General features: G+C 41.1%; 1 protein-coding gene across 5 annotated transcripts in view; it reads left to right on the forward strand.

Annotated features, from left to right (window-relative positions):
- The window catches only part of DENND2B (DENN domain containing 2B), a 178,947-nt gene that overhangs the window by 83,522 nt on the left and 72,464 nt on the right, over positions 1-22,961 (forward strand). For all 5 annotated transcript variants that reach the window (XM_062619830.1, XM_062619833.1, XM_062619832.1 and 2 more), the window contains one exon: positions 21,463-22,680. In XM_062619830.1, coding sequence (XP_062475814.1) covers positions 21,463-22,680 — 1,218 coding nt within the window. The remainder of the gene's footprint in view (positions 1-21,462; positions 22,681-22,961) is intronic.

Raw genomic sequence — 22,961 nt, forward strand, 5'->3', positions numbered from 1 at the left:
AATTTCAGAATTTGGAGATGCAGTCTTCTTTCAGTGTATTTGTGATAGAATTTCCCTTTATCTCTGATATTTTCTGTGGTGCAGGCTGTGCATGCCATACAAGTCCCACCTTGTGAGCTGGATGTAGAGCTGTGTTCCTGCCAGGCAGTGCTGCCCTGCTACATGCAGTGCTGGAATGAGAAACAAAACAAATATTGTAAGACACGTTTTTACTGCAAGATAGGATTTTTAGAAAACTATCAGATTAAAATAATTAAAAACATGAGCAGTAATCTTCTGCTGTAAATACAGAATATATCCCTGTGAGCAGAATTATTTAGACTGTGATTTGATGTACTTTCTTGATTAATAACTTTTGGCTAAATTTCTGTTAAACTGGGAAAAAGAATTACACACATCAGTATTTATTTTTGTAAATGTTGATAAAATGAAGAAGGTATTTTGATGAATTAAGCAATATGTGCACTTACCAAGAAACATCATTTACAAGAATAATATCATTACACTTACTCTCAATTTCTTGAGAAGCAAGTAAAGGTGATTGTCCTCTGACTTCTTATGGAACAGAATGAAGTCTATCCCATGCAAGGCACATTTAAAATATTTGCACTGAAGTTTCACAAATGAAGTCTTAGGAGGGAGCTTTTGAAAGCTCATTTGTAAGCACATTTGTATACTGTTTGCAGTGAACAAAATTCACGTTTGCTCTAGTGTTTTTCTAGTATATATGGAGGGACTGGTAAGAACAAACACCTTTTTAGTTTAATGTCTCTGGGCTTGATTTGGGAAGGTAGCCGAAGCAGAAACCAATCCTGCTTCCAGTTCTGCAAAAGCACTGTATGTCTGAGGAAAAGTAGTCTCAGAGGCTATGCATCTGAGGAAAACTACATCACTGGAATCCTGTGAGTTTGGGTGTGGATTAAATTTTTTGATGTGGGCTGTTGCCTTACAAGCAATCTGCACAGGAAAGGTGTTGTCCTCACTGAGATGGAGAATATTCTCCAGCTGAGCAATCGTGATTTAGTGACACAATCGGCTGAGGGTGCTGATATCAGTGGGTTGTATAGCAAGGCATCAGCAATCTGTGTTAGTAAAGGATTACACCTGAAAATTGCTGTGAGCACAAACTTGCAAGTTATTAATTTCCTAGTCTAACAATATAATAAATCAAATATGCTCTTGCTTGATCAAAACTGAAATCTGATCACTGAGTTGCATCTTTGTCCTTGCCTGGGAAGAACTGAGCTGGTACCCACAAACATCTTAATATAGGCTTTGGTTTTTATCTTCCAACAGTGTGTGAGGCCATTCTTGCTGCCACCAACAATTTGTCAACCCCATTAGTTTACCATGCACTGAGATATGTTTGCACTGGCTTTGTGGCTCAGAACTTCTCCAGAGTTTAAGTTAATGGGGCAAAATTTTAATTGGCAGGATTTGGCTTACCTCCAGTGAAGGCAGTGGAGATGCACCACATAAACCAAATGACTATCTGGGCTAATATAACTCTAGAAGTACCTAGGGAGTGTTTTAGCTGAATTGCTCATAATTCTTTAAATATCAAATAAAATAATGACTTGTATTTCCTAACCAAGTGACCTGCTGGGGCAGTGTCATATTCAGCTTTATCATGAGTCTGGTATTATTTGCTGTTGTTATTCATAGGTAAAATCACTGTTGGAAATACAGAGAGAAAGCTCCTCGGGCTGATGCTTTCCCTTGAAGCCAGCTAAACCAGGGGCCAGATCTGGACTTGCTTCCACAGGGCCTCAGCTTCTGTGTAGCCATCATTAAAGGAAGATTTCATGTCTGTGTTTTGGCCTTAAAATACTGAAATATAGAGTCACTTCCAAAACCAGTCCTAGTCTGCACTGGGGGAAGTGTCTTCAGAGAGGCAGTGCTTTTTCTCTCATTTAAAGGGATCAGCTCATGGATGCAACTGTAGTGTTTTACTTGCTGTTACCTGATATGTAATGATATTATTTTAACTTATTTTGTATCATTTCAATCATTCTGCTATTGTAACTCCCCACCCCTAACAAAAGAAAAAACCCAAACCAAAGCAGTGTCCTTCAGCTCTGTTAAGCTGTAGACATTGTTCAAATTTACTGTCGAGACATTCATCCAGATGTGGTTCACTCTGCCTGCGCTGGCAAATGAATTCTCTTGTGACTATTGCAAAAGAGCTGTGTTCATGTGCTGCTGAATGCCTCCGGAGGCAGATAAGGCAGAAGAGCTCCCTCGCTATTGCCACATCAGAGTGTGGTGCGGAAGAGAACTCTGCACCCACCATGATTCTACTGTAAGAAAAATGTTAACAGTAAGGTAGACAAAAAGTAACTTTTTGTATATACTTATTTCATATAAATATAAAGCCTGTGATATTTATTATGTGTCTTGAGTTTTCTGAATGGAGAACATCATGAAGAAAGCAATCACTTGGAAATCAAAGGATGCATCTTTAGCTCCCTATATTGCTCTAAAACTATGAGGTTTTGGTCTAATTTGAAAATCTAAATTAATTTCTCCACTAATTATTATGTGTTGTCATTGTCTCAGCACAATTAAGATATTCATCTGTTTTCTTTGCTAAGTATGTGGACAGTGTTGCTGCAGGTGACTGATAGAAAATCTGCTTTTCCTTTTGCAGATGGCTGCATTCCAGTAACAGGCAAAAACTCTTCTCTGCTTGGGCTCTACTGTTAGTACCATGGTTTAAGGGAATCTCCATAAAACATTAGCTATAGAGAGCTTTAATGGCTATACTATTCTTCACACTTTGATAAAATGTTCTGTGTGGATATGTTCCCATCCATGCTTGACAGAAAGTTTAGTGGGATGTTTGGATGCCAATTCAGTTTGTGCTATAATAATATGCCATGAGGAAAAGTGCTGGTGTGTTTGCTGCTGCCTCAACTGTAGGCTGAAATGCTTACAAAACAGCACCAAGAGCAGTATGTCTCGCTGAAAACCTTTCTCTGGAGGACACACAGAGATGTAGATGCAGAAAACAGTGACAGAGAAGGTGGTGGGTCTGGAAGTGGTTAATGGTGTTGCACAACTTTAGGGAGATCTGTGCATAGTTTGGTAAGTTAGCAGTTGCTGTTTCATGCTATTTGGGTGTATAAGCTCTTGTTTTCAAGGGACTCTGGTAGGGCAGGGAAGCTTGGAAAGGAGAGTGAGCAATGCATACCTAAAGCAGGGAGCCAAGTCTTAACTTTGTACATCTTGAAATAATATGTACATTTTAAAATAAAAGTTTCTTTTGCTCCTGAGTTGTGGTGTAGCCTGGGCTAAAACAGCTCCTAGTTTTCTCAGTCAGAGCAGACCCTGGGGACTTTGTAGAGCACCAAGAGGCCAGTGGTATGAGTTCAGCTCATACATTCTTGACATGTCCCTGTTTCTGCCTGTGCCAGGCAACACAGGAGGCGGGGCCCTGACCGCTTACTTCTTCTGAGCTGTAGGGTTGCTCCTGGCGGCTGCGCGTGGCTTAAGGCAAAGAGGCACTCTGCACTGAGCTGCTGAGATGTGTTCTCCTGCCAGAAGTATTTGCCTACTGCTCAGAAATAGTAGTGAGAAACTTTTAATCTCCTTATGAATTTGTGAAACGAAACCTGTAAAAGATGGTTGTTACTTTTTTAAAAAATGAAGTTTTAATATTTTGACAGCAAGCTTGAAAATAGGAAGAATAGTGTTCAATAAAATTCTGCTGAAAGCAAGCAATATGCAGTTACTGGAGTCATAATGAGACACTTTTTTTTTTTGTTGTTGTTGTTTTTAAAATCATTGAGGTTTAGAAAACAACACAAGTAAACTTCAGCCAAACTGTGGAAACTGAATAACTGATGTGTACTCTATTAGCAATTATTGCACTTCTTTAAAAGCAGACACAGCTTGAACTGTGCAGCTGACAAATTTTCAGCTAGTCAGCTCCCAGAAGCACAAAGATACATTTGGTTCAGAAAGGAATAGCAGCCATTATATACCCTGTGAGGCTGGAGGTGTGTTTGGACCACAGAGCTCCAGCAGCTTGAATCTGAACTGGGCCGTGGGAGGTGGGAGTGAGGTACTGTCATAAGGAAGGTAATGTCAGCAGTGGGAACAAGTCGAAGCACTGACTCAAATGACCCTGAAAGGGGAAGAGCTTGAATACAGGCTTTGTATTCATTGACTTCATTGCTGTCTTTTATCTGGGTAAGCAGCATTGGTGGGGTGCTGATTTCAAATGAGTCTGAATGTTCTCCTCCCTTGCCCTGCTCAGCAGTGACCTTGGGGCAGTGGATCAGAAAGCAGGCTGAAATCTCCTGAGATCTCTTTAACAGGGTTGCAGAAATCTTCTTATAAGCACAGTGGTCTAGACACAGAAAAGAAGAATGGTTTGTAAAACAAGGTAACAGCTTTTAATTAGATCAAGAGATAGAACTGAAGAAATGGACTTTTGGGTACATCCTTTGGGCTTCCTCAAATGGTGGGGAGGAGCAGGAAACTTTGCTGTTCCATTTCCATTGTTGGCTAATTTGTTTGACTATTTTTTAACAGATGTCTGTTCAGGAAGAAGCATTACTACTTAATTTTTATGCACTTGTTAGTCAAGCAAATAACTTTCTTAGATGGAAGTTGTGTTAATAATCCCTCCCATTTGCACAGTATTTTGAAGAAAAAACACCCCAACCAAGCCAATAACCTTTTCGTTGCATTTTGCTTCATGCAGTTTCAGATCAAGTTTGCTTTATTGTTATTTGGAGGCTCGAGGAATGTACCCTGACAAATTACTTCCCATAGTAATTTAATTCACATAGCACTTTGAATGCTCTATGATTTTATATGCAGCAAATAATGCATCATCATTAAAATTACATTTCTTATTGAGGTTTATATTTGCTAAAAACATTGGAAACTAACTAGAAAGTTAAAAGTCGTAAGTCTGTCAAAAAGCAGAGTGTTGCAGTTGACAGGTTAGTCTAAAAGTGGCATTTTTAATGCAACTGTGTTCTGTTCCAGTACAAAGACTATTTAGACTAACACCACAATCTTCAATTGTTTAATCGCTATATTTACAGTAGTGTAAACAATAGTACTGAGACCTCAACTAAACAATTACAGATTTTTGCACAAATTTATTACAACAGTATTGTTTTGAAAATGTTTCTGATGTCTTTCTAGTGTTTTTACTGCACCAAAATGGAGTGAATATAAGCAATTAAAACACAAGAGTCCCCATCAATGCAGTATCAGAAAATTGGAGCAGGATTCATGTAAAATTGTTTATTGGGTGTTGATATGAAGTGAGACAGAAGTCCACAGGGGATATAGCATAGTAGTTGTGCAAAGCAGTTTTAAGTCATATGCCAGTGTTTCAATTTTTCTGGAGGAAGTCATTCTTAGAATGAAAATCTGGGTACCAGGAAGATGCTGGCAATCTCACTGAAAATACCAACAAAGATACAAGTTCTGAGCTTTACTAATGATGTTTTATGTTCTGTGAGTATCTGTCTATTAGGAAGTGGTGTGAGACCCTCATCTCTTTACACTTTAGCTGTTGAAAAGCCATCGGTATGGGAGAACAATTTCTGTTCTGTGTTCTAATCAGTCTGGATTTGAATGAGCGATTTAGGAATGAAAGAGTCTGTGTTTTCTTACCAGTTTCCTGCACTGTTTAGTTATCCTAAAAAGATATTTTCCACAGGAGTGGAAGAGAAAATTGAAAGAATGCATAGCAGAATTTGTGAAGAGTAAGATTGTCATGGTTTAAAGTCAGCCATGCAGTCTCTCTCTCACACCCCCCCCCACCCCCTTCCTCCCCCCAGCTCCTGGAGGGATGGGAAGGAGAATCAAAAGAATGTAACTCCCACTGGTTGAGATCAGAACAGTCCAGTAACTAAGGTATAACACAAATCACTACTGCTACAACCAATAATAATAATAATGATAAAGGAAATAACAAGTGAAGAGAATACAGCACCTTGCCACCTGCCGACCGATACCGAGCCGAACCAAGCAGTGATCTAGCCCTTCCGGGTAACTGCCCCCAGTTTATATAGTGGACATGACGTGCTGTGGTATGGAATACCTCTTTGATCAGTTTGGGTCAGGTGTCCTGTCTCTGCTTCCTCCCTGGCACAGCATGAGACTCAGAAATTCCTTGGTCAGGTAAACATTACTGAGCAACAACTAAAAACATCGGTGTTATCAGTGCTGTTCCAGGCTAAAAGTCAAAAACACAGCACTGCACCAGCTACTAAGAAGGAGAAAAATGACTGCTACTGCTGAACCCAGGACAAAGATTGAAAGCAAGATCTAACCATAATGAAATATAAGTGAAAGAATTATCCTGCTTTTCTTTCCTGGTTGGAGGAAAACCATTTTGTCCAGCAAGCCAAACAAGAAGTACCATTGTCATAGCATCCTCACAGTCTTTTCACAGGCTTTATCCTCCAAATAGCATAATAACTTTTCACCAGGTAATATTGTGTACAGAAACTGGGAATTAGTTAGATGCTTGATTCAGTTTCCATACTGAGCATCAACCTTGTATTGGCACTTGAGGAACATTAACAGCAAATGGCTTTTAAAAGCAAATGGAACTGTAAGCATTTTCTTGCAAGCAGGTAAATAGGAGCTAATGGAAATACACAGTTGTCATCCATATTATTAAATTATATACATGCGAAAATGCCCATAGTGCCTAGGAGGCTTTAAGCAAGAGATGTGTTGGTGAGAGCCCTCTGTAGGAGAGCAACAGGTCTTGATTACTCTAGTGTCCTTGTCAGCACAGAGCCAAGGACTTGCAAGGAAAGTGTGCCTGTAGGCCTTAGCTACCTGTGCATAGGATTTTCAGATCATCTTTATCTTTTGGATTAGATGTGGCCTTTTTAGAGTGCCTGGTTTTCTGTGCAGTGGATATTTATCCAGGGAAGCAGCTGAGCCCATAAGGGTACTTGTCAGTACAAACAATTGAACAAATGCCCAGTAATCAGACTGCTCTCACATGAAACCTCTACCCTCTTGATTTGGTGCTGATTTGGAAAACCTCTTTCTGTCAACAGAGGCAAACAGGGGAGATGGCAGATAGCCTGTGTCCATTTGAAACTGTTGGCAGGGACCTGAAAGCATTTTAATGTGGACTTTTAACCTCTCCCTTTCCTGTCAAACAGTAATGTCACCCATGTGGGCTTCCAGATATGTGTTGCGTCTGGTGGGCTTGTTCACTGTGTCTGTGTGTGGCTGAGTACTTGATTCAGCTTCTATGATTTCTTTACCGACAGGCAGTTGGACTGGCCTGGTTTAGAGGTTCAGGAATGAACTGTAAACTGCTGCTCCCTCTGACTTTAAAATAAAAACCCAAATGAAACAAGAGTTTTTCTAAGCCGTGGGTAACCAGGAGGAAACTTCTGGCTTGCCAGATTTTTCATGCACCTGTGAAAGTGAGAAAGCAGAGAAGGGCTTTGCTAGTTAAACATTAATACCAGTTTCCTCCCTTTAAGCATACAAAGGGACAGAGGTTTGACATACGCACTCAGACCGTGTGTCATTTACTGCCTCACAAGTGAAGCAGGCAGTATTCAGGAAGCACAGTGGCTACGGCAGGACATGAGGGGCTGAGAGCAGAGTTCCTCCTTCTCCATTCTGCACCTTTCCAGGAGGGAAGAGCTTCTGAGTAAGTCTGGGATTGGTAGGCTGAAGTGAATATAATGGTGAGTAGTTGTGTGCTTGTCACAGGCATGAAAGGAGGAAACCAAAAAAAGTAGAAGTGAAGAGCATGAAGTGCCACAGCACTGAACTCTAATATCCTTTCCCAAAGCCAGTTTTGCAATAGATAGGCTTTCTACTCGCAGGCAGGAACTCAACACCAGCCTACAGCTTACTAAACACAGCAATAGAAGTAGCTTTAGTTGCCAAAGTTTGCAGCTCTGCTACAGGACAAGGGACTTTGTGGGACTAAAACTAATTTTTACAGCCCCTCTTTTCCCCTCCTTCTGTTACCTATTTTGCTCTGAGACAGAACCTAATTTCTCTGCATGGCTAAATATATTTTTCTGATCTAGTCTGATGAGATTCCATTTTTTCCTCTTTAATCCTTAGAGGTGATTTTTAAGTTATGTTGCAGTAGCCATAGCTGTGCATTTTGCCACTGCTTTCTCTCCCCCCCCCCCCCCCCCCCCCGATATACCCACCAGGTGACAGTGTGTATGAGGTATAACACACATTTTTTTTTCCTGGTATGGTTGGGTTGCCTACTTTGGACAAGTTAAATTTGATTTTATTATATAGAAAGTGTCAGTCCGTTAGAGAGAGGCTGTACTTATTTATGCCTGGGCTGAATATGACTTACAATGACTGTGCTTTTCTAAATGCTGGATAACTGCTGTGATGGAAACTCAGTGTTAAACACAGTGCTGCCAGCATAACTTCAGTGTGTTGTGTTGGTTTTTATGCCTGGTTTCAGTTGTTTGTATTATGTTTTCTAAGAAACTTAATTTCTGGGGTGTGAGACAGCTTGAGGTTTGTTTTTCCATCAGATAAATAACAGAAGTCTTAAGGGTTTTTGCTTTTCAAGAAAAAAACAAATCAGTGTTGCCAAACTCTGTGAGGCTCTGAGGGATGTAACTTAGGGCCAGAATCTGGACTTCTGTTGCTTCAAATGTTCGTTAGCTTAGAGACCATGAGCTACAGCAAGGAGTTTGTTGTTAAGTTTTGTAGTCTTCAGAGAGCAAATATTTTCACAGCTGATGAGCTTATAATATAAAAAGTAAAAATGTATTGGCCAGCTTCTTATAAAACCTAGTAGGCCAACAGAAGAGTGTAAAATTAAATCCATGGCTTTATGAGAAGCCAAGGTCTTGTGAGAATGAAATATTTATAAAGGATATATAAATCCCCCCAGATAGTATCCCAGTTCCAAAATTAGGCTTGAGATCCCACAGCTTTTGTAGGTGTGGTGGTGAAATGTGGTCTGGGAGGCTCATTTCAGCTGGGTGAGTAATGTACACGTTTATGTTACCCTTGATCATGGTGAGCAAAGTGATGGGGAGTGTCTTTCCCTGACCTAACTCTGCTCCTGTTGACAGTTACAGTCAGTAAAAAGAGAAGCCAATGTCTAGATCTTTTGGAAAGTCTCCTTTGGACCATGTTTTTGAGTGTTGGTGTGTGCGGTGCTCGAGCACTGGCCTGCCGCTCTTTTAGTAATATTCAGTGAAGCAGACTTAGGGATTTGTTCAAGTTAAATCTGGCCTTGTCTGGACTCTAAGGTAAATAATTGTGATAGCAGCAATCATTGCAAGCCATATCTTGGTGCTTTTTAAGTTTTTTTCTTTTCCTTTTTTACTTTGTCAGTTTATGTGTGTCTGGCAACAGATTGGGGAATAAATAGATCAAAGATTTTTTTCAAAGCTGTGTTCAACTAAAAAAGCCCAAACAACTCTCGGCTGACAAAGGCTTTCATATGGCACTCAGCTGTGGGTATGCCCAACACATTTCCTTATTTTCCTGGCTTGTTTAGCTAAACGAAGTAGCGTGAAGCATACAGTAACCAGTCAGAGTAACCTAATTTAATTTTCAGTGTTATTAGGCTGAAACTTTGCTTTAGATCTTCCTATAACAACAGTTTTGCATCAGTTTGCATCTTCAGCAACTTCTCTTCAGTAACTTTTGTTTCATGCTGACATAAGCCAGAAGAAAATCAAATCCTAATTCATGGATATTTAAAGAAAGTGAATGAAAAAAGGCCAACAGTAAAACTGAAAGAAAAATCCCTCTCAAATTCAAGTAAAGTATTCAATTTCTTCTTAATCTGTACAAACCCATCATATTAGGTTTACATGGCAAGGTTTTGGTAGTGGGGGCCATGGGGGTGGCTTCTGTGAGAAGCCATTAAAAGCTTCCCCTATGTCTGATAAAGTTAATACCACCCAGCTCCAAGATGGACCCACTGCAGGCCAAGGCTGACCCCATCAGCAACAGTGGTAGCACCTCTGGGATAATGTAGTTCAGAAGGGGGAAAGGTGCCTGCACAGGAGCAATTGCAGCTGGAGAGAGGAGTGAGAATGTGTGAGAGCAACAGCCCTGCAGACACCAAGGTCAGTGCAGAAGGAGGGGAGGAGGTGCTCCAGGTGCTGGAGAAGAGATTCTCCTGCAGCCCATGGTGCAGACCATGGTGAGGCAGATTGTGCCCTGCAGCCCATGGAGGTCCATGGTGGAGCAGATACCTGCCTGCAGCACATGGAGATCCATGGTGGAGCAGATAACCCATGTGCAGCACATGAAAGTCCATGATGGAGCAGATATCCACCTGCAGCATGTGGAGGTCCATGGTGGAGCAGATATCCATCTGCAGCCCAGGGAGGACCCTATGCCAGAGCAGGGGGATGCCCAAAGGAAGCTGTGATCCTGTGGGAAGCCCAGGGGCTGGAGCAGGCTCTTGGCAGGACCTGTAGGCCTTTGGAGAGGGGAGCCCAGACTGGAGCAGGTTTGCTGGCAGGACTTGTGACCCCGTGGGAGACCCACGCTGGAGCAGTTTGTTCCCGAAGGATTGTACACCATGGCAGGGACCCATGCTGGAGCAGTTCATGAGGAACTGCAGGCCGTGGGAAGGGCTCACATTGGAGAAGTTCATGGAGAACTGTCTCCTGTGGGAGGGATACTATGCTGGAGCAGTAGAAGAGTGTGAGGAGGAAGGAGCAGCAGAGATATGACCTAAATCCCCATTCCCTCCCCTCTGTGCTGCTTGATGGGAGGAGGTAGAGAAAATCAGGAGTAAAGTCCAGGAAGAAGGGAGGAATTGAGGAAAGGTGTTTCTAAGATTTTATTTTCTAAGGTTTTATTTCTCGTTATCATACTCTGATTTTATTGGTAATAAATGAAGGTAACTTTTTTCCCCAAGTGAAGTCTGTTTTGTCTGTGGTAATCGGTGAGTGATCTCTCCCTGTTTTTACCTCGACCCAGGAGCCTTTCATTGTATTTCCTTCAGGGGGAGTGATAGAGTGGCTGTGGTGGGCATGCGGCGTATAGGCAGGGTCAACCCACCACATCTATGCACACTGTAATGCGTACCAAGGGTCATGTCTGTCGTCATAGCTGGAATTTATTTTTCATTCCATAAGGTCAGAGCCACTAAAGAAAATGATGATGATAAGAGAGGCCAGGGTTGTAAACCTTCAAATCTTTCCTCCTTCAGAGTCAGGGGGCAGCCTCCAAAGATGAGACACGTTCTATGCAAAATTATCATGTGCAGGAGAGACTCTTAATTTGTATTTCATGTTATTTTACCCATAGTTATTCTCCTTTGATCCTCTCACTGTAACATCTGTAAAACATGGAGTATTTCTGTGAACATCAGGCTGCGCATCTGTGGCCTCTTGTATAGGTTTGGATGGGTTATATATGATTATATGAAGGATGTCAGCCCACAACTTACAGGTCAGTATAAGTCATGGCAGGCAGTGGCACCTTCTGAAATACTGTTTATACCCTCAACCTGTCCTGATACCAAAGCTGTCCTGCAAATCTGTACTACCTGTTTCTTCTGAACATACAAAGTATTATGTATAGTTTGAGCATGCATTTCTGATATTTGAGAAATCATCAAATGTCCATGTGTTTCCTTCCTTCTCCCTTGCTTCAGCACCTCCATGGGTCATATTTCACTTATTGACTGGTTCTTCTCTTTTCTGCTTTTTCAGGTGCTGAAAAAACTTTCTGCATCTAATGTTTTTCTTGCAATTGCTGCATGAAAGTCCTGTGTTGTGAGAGACAGTAGTAGAGCTCCCCCCTACAAAGTCTGTTACAAGTGTTGAACTTGTTACTCCCCAAAAAAGGTGTAACTTGTTAGGAAAATTGTGTTGTCTGTCTTCAAAGGTTGCCATGAGTGTCAACACAGGGGTGAGAGACAGCTGTCAGGATGCAATCGTGTAACAAAGTGACTGGGAAGGTGATAAGCTTTATTATGTCTGACAAATAGTCCAAGTTTTAGGCACAGAGATCTTTGGAGATCTAGACAGGTGGAAATTCACTCTTCTAAGCGTCAAAGGAGAGAAGGTAAAGCTTCTAAAATGAAGCTAAAAACGTAGAACAAACATTAATCTTATCACGAGTAACACAGTAACAAACAAAAAGCTGTACATATAGAAACATGTACAAAAAGTGCCCTTCAGAGGACAAACAAGCTTTCTCAGTGTCATGTAACCTGGGGTGTGCTGACTGTATGCCATTGGTTCAGCTTTGTACTTAACAGAGGAGTCTGCAGAAAGCTTAACAAAGCTGCTGCAGCTGTCTTCAGAAAAGGATGGCACTGAGCTACTGGTCAGAGGTGAGACTCCCCCAAGCACTCTTTAGGCAAAGTCTACAATCAGAATTACTCCTTCTTTTGCCCTGCCTCAGTACCTATTACTTGTGAGCTTCTTTCACAATACATGAGCTTCAAGTGCATGGCAGCCGGACAGGGATGGGTCGGATAGGCTGCATTCAGGCAGGGCTTTTCCAAACCGGAATTCTAGACTTGGAGGTTGCCAAACCTAGAATGGTCTTGGATGCGTTAAAAACTAAGTATCACAATTTATAATAAATGATTTTTAACCGTTTGTGTGTATGTAAAAGTAGAACCTTGCAAAGCTCTGTCAGAATTAGTTCCACAGAGTTTATTGCTTTGAGATTCCAGGGCAGATAAATAAGCATGTTGAAAAATCCGCTGTGCTTTGACAAAACAAAGCTGAGAGCTTCCATGTGTCCTGGAATTTTGAAGTTAGCAGGTTTACACATGCTGCTAAAGACCAAGTTTCAAGGGCTGGCAGTTCTTATACAGACAATTAAGAATTTATGCATTCTGTCTGATTAAGAAAATGCTATCTTTTGTTGTGCTGCCACTCTCTCTACAAGAAAACTCTAGATCTTAAGAAAGCAGGTGAGACTGAAACATGCTATACCGTTTCCAGAACGTAATAAAAATAAGTAACAGTGGAGGTATAACAGTGGAAATATCTATTGCATAATTTATTATTCAGAACATGTTTTGGGAAAAGAGTTACTACAAGGGAATCTTCCATTTTTCAACTTTGAATCATATTATTTTTGGAGGAGAAAATGAGAGATGGTCCTGTGAAACCAGTGCCTGTACTACAGCGGAAAAGAACGAATGGTGCTCTCTGATATTTCAGGTCTTGCTTCTGATATTTTTATCATGTGCAGCCAACTTCTGATCATGGTGATGGAAGGTACAGCGCAGGCTAATTGATCTGTGCTTTAGGTAGTCATTTCTATCTGAAGAAAAGGGGTGAAAAAGCTTAAACATGGCATTGTTTAAAAACCATCCTGCACTTGCCTAGTAACAGAGCATAAGACTGCCATAAATCTAGGGCAGCAGGGAATCTAGCCCTCTCAGTCTAGATAATCTCACAATTTCCTGTTGTCTTCTTCACCCTTAGAAATTTCTTGGCAAAAGCATGTACCTAGTGCACACTGATCGTTCACATTTTATTTTACAGTTATTTGTCATTGTCAGGTTTTCCTGCTGTCTTTGCTTTACAGATCCAGTCTCATTCAAGTATTTAGGATCTGACTCATCAGCTTTGATTTATTTGCCCTTTTTTTTTTGTACAGTTGTAGAGCATAGTTGCCACTTCAAGTAATTTACTTTGGCAGAATGACTCCTGAATTTCACTGGTATAAATCAGAAGTTTTGCTTCTGAGCCATAAAAACACAGTTCATCTGCAGTTAGCTGTGTTTCTATGTGCTTTTCTCCATGAACCGACTGCAGATACCCAGAGCTCTGGTGGGGTTTTATATGCAGGAATTCACCACAGTACTCTGAATGCATCCCACAGTTGCTATCATTAACTCAGTACTTCTTGGGAGCTTTTAAAAATGGCACACAGAGCTTGATCTTTGCTTTGTTTCACTGTCCTACTGACCGATCATTTTGTAACTAGTTCTGATATCATCTGTATTTTAATTTAAATAGAAAGTACTAAAATTCCTTGTGGAAAAAAAAAAATCAGAAGTATAAACAGAAAAATAATTGGTGTTTCTATTTCTGTTCTATCTTTAAATATTTTGTGATATTTATTCACATTGATTTTATTGCCTCATTCTCTCTAAATTCTGGGGCTTTTCCATCACTAGCACATGTGCATGAGCCTATTTCAAACAGTCTTATACTGCAAAGTCACTTTTCAGTTTAGAAAGTATTTTCCATCTTGTTTTTGTCACAATTCCAAAGTCAACAATAAAGGGAGGTGGTTATCTGGAATACAGATTATAGGGTATTTTGAGCCATGTTCCTGTTGAGAGCCCAAAAATCTTGAAGGGTCTGGTGGAAGACGGTTTGTTCTGTCACACTTACGTCGCTTTCTTTTCCAAGCAAGAGGCAAGATATGGCAGGTTGTACTGCTTGATTCGTTACCAGGTTTAATCAGCTCAAAAACCACCTTACTACTATGTGCCTTTGAGTGTGAAAGGTTCACCTCCTTTACTCACTGTAATCTCTTATTTAGATTTAAGATAATTAAATACCTTCTGTAGTTATTTACTGTGTATTGTAGAAAATTAAAATACTGTATGCTATGCCAGAGTGCAGAATATATTGTAATAGAAAGTTTTACTGCCAAACAAAATTGGAGTTAAATTCAGTAGTGCAGGAGGTCCCTTTTGCCTGGTCTTACAGTTCCCATAACTCCTAGTTACAAGAAGTAACAATAACGATTTTAAAGTCCTTTTCTACACCTGGTGCAATTAGTCTTCCTTGATGTTGTGTACAAGACAGTTGTCCAAGCCTTGATGCTCACTTACATTTGTAAAGAAAATGTCAAATTCAAAGTATCATCAGTATATAGGATCTTCTTGGGCCATCTCAGTTAAGCAACAGAGCCATTTCAGGCCATGTATTTTGGCAATAGTTCAATCATGTTTGACCTTTATGCTAACCACAGTTAGACCAGCGTGAGTACCTGCATTTGTTCCCTGAGTTTTCCTTGCTTTACACTAATGCTTCCTAGAGTGCTTTGCAGCTATCACCGCTACTGCCTTTCATCCCCCACTGGTGAGGATGTAGCTAGGGGTGAGGAAAAGGAAATTTGCATCACAAAAAAATGATGCTGAATCATTGCATCTCTGTCCAATGGTTTATTTCATAACTCACCTCAAAATGCAGCCAAACAACTAACTGGTAGGGTTTGATAGCTAAAAGTGGACTTCTCATAGCTTTTCGCAGTAAAATGTAGAGGAAATTATTCCTAGCTCTTGCATAGAGAGAGGCAGAGTTAATTTTTTCAGGAGTGTCCCTCAACATTGCTTCGATCAAAGTCATTAAGGGTTTTTTGTCCTTCAAATTACTCTGCTTTTCTGCACCTAAAGGGACATGACTGGAAGATTGCAGTACTGCAGTAGTGTGTTTGGATTTTGTGCACAAGTATTGATTTGTACCAGGAGCTTTCACAAGCTTGTGTCTGACAGAGACAAAAGAGCGTTTTCCTGTGCCCTTAAGGTGGTGTGAAACTGTGCTAGTTACCAGGAGCTGTCAGTACTGAACCTTTTAAAAAGTGCTTGTTTTGTGCAAGTCACGGAGGTGGTGACACAGAAGCACTCATTCTAATTTGAGCATCTGTTGATCTCTGCACGTTTTCTCTACTATGTTAAATCAAGGGCAAGTTCAATGGAAATTAATACCATAGCAAGCCATCACAACTGTTCTCAGTAATAACAGCATGGTGCACTTGGTTCCAGCTGACAGGTGAGCAGGGTGTGCTTCCCTCTCACTTTGCTTTGCCTTGGGAAGGATGGATTCCAGTATTCGCACTCATAATGGCTAGCACAAAGTAGGAGCTGCTCCTTACTCATGGGACCTTTCTGCACTGCTGAACCAGTGAATTACACTCTGACTGTAGAAGGCTCTGCTTTCAGGGGGGCATCATTTTGCTTCTTACTCAGTTCAAATAATTTGCATCCTCATTTTTGCTTCTACATCCTGAATTATGATAGAAGTCAGGTCTGAACCCGTAACACAATCCGTTTTTAGTCTGAATATAAAAATGCAAGTACAGCTTTTTAATGTGGAAAGAAATCTCCTACTTGCATGGGAGAAAATACCCTTTTGAAAGTAGAAGAGTCTAATAAGTTATGTCTTGTTCTCTGAGTTTCTTATTTCATTTGCCTTTCAATGATTTGGAGGCTTTATACTGGTTGAAGATGTGAACATAGATAAGCTCATCTGGGCACACAATAAAATCCCTGGGATTTAGGTGGTTTTCAACATTCAGTTATAATTTCAGTTTCTCACCTTGAAGTCTGAACACATTCGTTTTGTTTTCTCAGTAGCCGTAAGGACTGATAAGATGCCATAAAGATGTGGGCTTTTTTCCAATGGAGTATTAGCTATGGATATCTGAATTAGTGCTTCAAAATTATCATCTTTGCGCAGTCTTTTGCTTGAGACAGGATTTTTATTTGAAGAAATGAAAATCATCATTAATAATAAAGTATTATTAATTTGTAATGTTGTATGAAATAATTTGAAAGTTGGCAGCTGAGCATTTCCTAGCATTCTCTCTTACAAATTTCTGGAGAATTTGAAGTTAGATCCTCAGTTACCTGAAGTCAAGGCAGGTTTAGTGTTCATATTAAAAATGAGTTTTGCTGCTCTTGCAAGGAGAAATTTCTGTTGCTTTTCTTTCAGATTTTCTTAAATATTGGCTAGAGCAACAAGAAGTCTCTAGTCTTGTGTGGCAGGCCAGATCTTCTCAATACACAAAATAATGTGCTTATGGTCACAGCTGATTCTGGTGTTGTTATCATTACTCTGAAACAGGCCAGTTGTCCTGATGAAATAGCTCTATGCCCTGAGAAAAAATTGGAATAAGCAGAAAACCAACATAAAATACTAAGAAAGCAATGTTTTCCTAGTGAAAATCCTGAGGAATACAAACAGTACTGTGACTTTGCATGAGCTCACCATCAAACATCAGTGTTACTGTGAAATGACAGGATCTCATCAGCAGGAGCCTGGGAAGACCCAGTAGCTTTTTGTCAACAGGTTTCTTGCTCTTTTTTCGGTAAATGGGCTCCTGACCTTGAGCATGTTGAAATGGGAAATTCCCTGGATTACAGAGACAAAAGCTGTTTTATTATTCTGTAAGTGTTGGTTTAAGCAGGGCAGATGGGATTTGCAAAACCAGAAGACTGCTGAGCAGCTTCTGTCAGCTTGTCTTTGGTCAGCACTGAATGATCTGTAGTCACTCCTGGTGCTTCAGAAGAGCTGAAGCAGTGCTATGGAGTCTGCTGCTTAGCTCAGAGGTCAGAGCAGGGCACCGAGAGTTAGGACTCCTGTAACTTTTCCAGGCGAGTCACTTTAACTACCCTCCATTCACCTTTAATCCCTGAAATGCAATTTAATATTGCTATTAGTATTTATAAAACGTGTGTGGATCATGGGTGCAAATTCCTCTATACATGCACATTTTTATCATCCACTGTACTCTGATTTCCATAAGATGTGTAAAGCCATCTCTTTGGCCACCATTTTTGCTGCCTCTTGTCATTGAAAGCTGTTTCATGGAGTTGTGTGTGCTGTCTGCACTCATTTTCCCTCTTTCTGGAGTTGATGCTTGACAACAGAAGCAGGTAGAAGCTGTGTTTCTGCCCAACTGGATCAGAAGGCCAGGCTCACTGCCTTCGCTGTTAATTTTGCATTGCCCACTTTCAGAGTGGTCTCCAGGAATTAAATTCTCCCTCTCTTACACACAGCCAAGTGTTGGCACCCATATTTTGTAGGTCAGAGGTTGGTGTCCAAAATCAGAGCCTTTCCAACTTTTGGGACAGATACAGGGTGAGGGCTTGGGCATTTATGGCACCAAGAACCAACCTTTGCCCATCCCCACAGAGCCTCAGTACAAGTCAGCCTTGCTAAAGCCCCTACAGAAGAAATTTTTTTTTTTTTTCCATTTTTGCTTTGTGGTGAGTAGGGTACAAATTATCTCAGCAGGAGATTTTGTTCTCAGGGGCAGGTGAGATCCAACTTCACTGTTATCCACAGGTGTTCATAGGAACTGGTGAAAGGAGATGCCTATTGACACTAGCCTTTAGTAAAGAAAACAGTATGAATCCATACATTGGTCCATGGAATTAATATCTTTATTTGAATATTTATATTTGAATGAGAGTGGGCCTGGAGAGCTATAGTTTTTATAAATTAGAAGTTTTCCATGTTTGGGTGAGAAAAAGAGAAAGTAAAGAGATTGAATTGGAATTTAAAGATCAAGTGTATCTAGATTTCAAAATCCTACAGAACATGACTGAAGTTGCCAGTTTTCTCCTACTTTGGGTAATTCTGCTGGTTTCTCAGGGAACAAGTCACATCAGCAAAGCTAAGCATGGTTTGGAGGGCTGGAGGCCACCTCTTGGATTATCTCTGCTCTGGAAAGCAATGATTCCCACCAGGAAGGTAGTTTCAGGATCTGTGACATATTTTGACGACATTGAGGGCTGCTTGGTTTGCTTTGAGATGGCAACTCGCTGCTGACTTGGCAGGGGTTTGAGAGCTGTGTACCTAAGGCTGTGTGTTGGAAGAATACCCTTTATAGATAGGGAATCAGAGCTACTTATTCCCATGTGTTTTGTGAAATGCTGATATTCTCCTAAAAATGTTATTGCCCAGAAAGAAGGTGCCGTTCGAGTGAACTTGTTAAGAAACCCAAACGTGATTCCATAATCTTCATTTATGCTGTTTATGCATAATATTTTGAAAGTGTATGTAATGATCTGCTTTGTAAGGTGCTGCATGTATCACTGTGTATATAGAAAACCTCAATAAAAACATTTAAAACATTTGGGTTTACAGTCTGCATGGAAGATTGCAAGTTATTTAATTATTTGTCTCTGTCCAGTAATACTAGTTTTAAAGTCTGTGGAACTATTGTGCCTTCCAGAGAATATTCTTCGATGGAAGCAGGTTTTTCAGGAAAGGACCATTTTATTATCCACTGATCAGCTTTTGGACTTCTTTTTTAATTCTGTTAATTGCCACCATCCTTTAGAGAATACACGTCTGAAACCATACAGCCAAGGCTTTCTTTCTCTTTCATCTTCAACTAATCCTATAGCTTCTATTTGCATCACTTAAATTTACAGTATAAAGTGATATAAACCATCTTTTTCTTAGCTGTGGTATCGCAGGTACTTAACAGCATGCACCTCCAGAGGGCCTGTTGCTCTGAAGCCTCAACCTTGCATGGTGGGAGTGAGTGGGAGTTTTGTGACTGAATTTGGGGGTTCAGGATCCAGCCTTAACTGCTGTAACTTTAGTGGTGACCTGGCATTCAAAAGAATGGCTCATATCTCTAAGTAGAAACATTCTGCAACTTCTGCAGGTTATGCAAATCCAGCTTTTCCTCCTCTTCTGATGAGTCAACAAACCTTTTCCTGGCAGTCAAACAACTGAAAAGATGTTTCTTACAGTGTAAGAAGATAAAGGTCTATGCCTATTGTATTTTCTACATAGTGAGTCAAAGGCAGAGAGAGGATGGTCAGCACATCCTTAACCTCTGCTTTCCCATGACTGACTTTACCACAATCATTTTGTACTTTATTCTTACAGCTGTTAGTACAGATTAAGTGTTAAGAATAATGTACAATTTTGATGCTGTAGTATTAAACTGAAGAGATCAAGATGAGACAGAAACAGTGAAGAATTAGGGCAGCTCACCAAGTCTGAGGAGGCTGATTTAGGTTGCACCTTCAGGCACTATAAAAGCACGTAGGCCAAGGTAGTTCAAGGTAATTCACTATAAACTCTATGCTGCAACAACCAGCCGAAACTGCTCATTATCTGTCACCTGCTTTTGATCTTCTGAGATATCTTTAAGACACTTGTCTGAAGCTGTATAGAAAGAAGGAAATTTAACTTCAAGGCTTGACTATCAGAGGACTCTGAAAAAGAGATAGTTTCCCTTTTGTAATAATTTGATCATTGTCCTTTTCTGACCAGAGCTTTGCTCTTTTGTGATACTTCCAATTTTTGCTTGCAAATTATCCACTGCAGGAAACCAGGATGAAATTGGATAATTGGGTTTGGGAATGCATTTAAAGAAGAAGAAAATACCTCCCATGTCAACATAAATTTTTCAGAAATTGCCCCATTGCTCAAGATTTTTTGATTAATTCACAGAACTTGGCACCTCTGCCTGTAGGTATTGGCTGGCTGCTGGGGAGAAAACCATGCAACAGCAGGAATCTTCTAAATCTTTTCTCCCTTTGCTGTAGTGGAGATATTTGCTCTGTGATTTCTTTTGGTCAAATAGCTATTTCATTTGGATTTTTTGTGTACAGGACAGTTTACAAAGAAACCAACTTGTTCACAATCTTCAGTGAACAGAAACTTAGCTGCATACACAAGGCATTACTTTGGGTCTTTTCTTTCTATACTCTTTGGAACAGAAAGTTTGCTAGAGCAAAGTGTCAAAGGAGTCATGTTTATTTTTTGCTATGATTTGTATGTGTTTATAGTGGCAGTGCAGTAAACCTAGTTTTTGACACAGTTTTGGCTCATTTTTCTTATTGCTGGCTCACTGGTGATAAGACAGCTGATTAATGTGTTGTTTAATTTCCTTTGTCTTTTTGTTCTTAAAAGTTTTTGCAACAATGCATAAAACCCCAGTAACAATAGCTGATTTTCCAAATCATGGCAAAAATTTGTTCTAAATTTTTTTTCAAAGATAACACCAAGACCTTTCTGTATAGTTTATATTCTTCAACACATACTGTGAGCAGAGTAATACATTTATTCAGTCTGTAATAGTCTTTCAATAAGAAAATGTTTCTGTTTTATAAGGAGAATTTAATCTGTTGGCCACAACATCAACCCAAAGATGAAACGGGTCTTCCTTTTGCTGTTTTTTTTACTGTATACGTCAGTGATTTGAAATGGTCTGGCTAAAATACTGCAGTGGCTGCCCATGGTAGTACTTTGCTTCAGATTTCTGTATCAAAAACTGACATCTTCCTAAATGGGTTTGCTCACTGCAACCAGTGAGTAAACTGTGGTCCTTGCCTTCCCCATTTCTGTTGTAGTGGGAATCTTCTCCTTAAGAGTCCCCTTTTTCTGCGGAGGGACTTCTTAATTTGGGAGGCCAGGAGCTGTTCTCCTGGAGGTGGTAGATGCATTCGAGGCAATAGTTTCTTATGAGAATCTCAGCTGCCTTTAGACTTAGGAAACTGGAAAAGCTGGGAGTCAAACAGAGCTGAGAAAACTGGCTTTGGATGTGCTGAATGCCCTGCTCATCAGCTCATCACTCACATCAGTTAATTGCTGCCACCCCCCCTGCCCCTGACTCTGTGGCTGAATGATATTTGGTGTCTTAGTGATACTTTGGGTTAGATTTGCAACATGCAGACACCCTCTGCTTTACCTGCAGGTGGAAGAAACTTGGCAAATAACTCTGGTTTCCCCAAGGACTTGATTTTGTATTTCTTTCTGCTTGTAGGTGTCACTCCGTTTCTCCACCACCTCTTTTGTCCCTGCGAAAAAGCCCAGCCTACCCCCTCAGCGACAGTGAGGACTCTTGCCGCTCTACGCGACTCACCAAGGTCTCCAACTCCAGATTGCGCCTCAAGGACTGGAGCAGCCGTACATCTGCGCTGCGAAGCACCTCCACAAGTGCATCGGACACCGACTCCCCGAGCCACCCTCTTAAAGCCATCAGTGTGGGTGCTTTGGATAAAAGATTGTCTGTGTTCAAGGCTGAGGACCAAAAGGAGAGTCCAAAGGAGGCTCAAGATGGGGAAGCAATAGGGAGCCATTCACTCACCCGGAGCACCCTGTCCTTGGGCACCGCCACCAACTTGAGGAACCTCTCCCTCAGCCGGGCAAGCATACGCTCCCAGGCGCTGGACATCAGGCAGAAGATCACAGAATGGGAGTGCCGCCGGGAGCTGTCCCCCAGGATGAGCACATGTGTGGACAAGAGGGATGCTGGGGAGAGGTCAGGCAGTGACAGCTGCCCCAGCGTGCTGACCTCTCCCTGCAGTGAGAAGACGTTCGATTTCAAAGGGCTCAGAAGAATGAGCCAAACATTTTCCGAGTGTTCTTACCCAGAAACAGAGGAGGAGGAACTGCTGGACAGAGATTCTTGTCATCGGTTTGAAAAGAGATCAGGCAGGAGCGAGACTCCTGCTGCTGCTTTCCTCAAGGGCCATGTGAGGAAAGAGTCCTCTGCTGTGCTCAACAGAATACAGAAGATCGAACAGGTGCTGAAAGAGCAGCCCGGCAGAGGCCTCCCCCAGTTACCAAGTAGCTGTTACAGTGTTGATAAAGGGAGGAAAAAATCTGTGACTCTGAGTACTGTGGAGGGACTGAGTGAAGCCGCAAGTGATAGCAAAGGAGGGAGTGTTATTTTGGGGAGTGAACCAGAGACGCCTACTGAGACTGAGAAAACCAGTAAGATAAAACAGGGGATTACTGCAAACTCAGCTGGCCCTAAACTGCTCCTCGAAAGCCCAGCTAACAGCGCAGTGAATCCTGTCCCCAAGCCCAAACGCACCTTTGAATATGAAGCAGACAAAAACCATAAAAGTAAACCAAGCAATGGCCTACCTCCATCTCCTACACCTGCTGCTCCTCCTCCCCTCCCATCCACCCCGGCACCCCCTGTGACCAGAAGGCAGAAGAAAGAGTCGCGCTTTCACAGAAAATCCCAGAATAGGTAAAATTCAACAAAATGTGCTGAATCTTCAAATAAATAAATGTGCTGTGTTTTTTTTTTTGGTTACAGTATTTTACATTCTCCTTTTAATGCAGTGTTTTTGAGAAATGCTATGAGTTGTGTGCAAGACAATTATTCTTTCTTCCAGACTGCACCAATGGGATGTGCTGGTACAATACCTTTGCATGGCCACAGTTCTGGAGTTCTCCAACTTTCATTCCTCAATCCCTGAAAAAGACACTAGGCTCACTGCAAAACATACCTTCAGAGGGTTTGTGTTT

This window comes from Pezoporus occidentalis, unplaced genomic scaffold (assembly GCF_034315485.1).
Source record: "Pezoporus occidentalis ecotype Australia unplaced genomic scaffold, CSIRO_AGI_Poc_V1 ctg214, whole genome shotgun sequence".
Classification (NCBI taxonomy): Eukaryota; Metazoa; Chordata; class Aves; order Psittaciformes; family Psittacidae; genus Pezoporus; species Pezoporus occidentalis.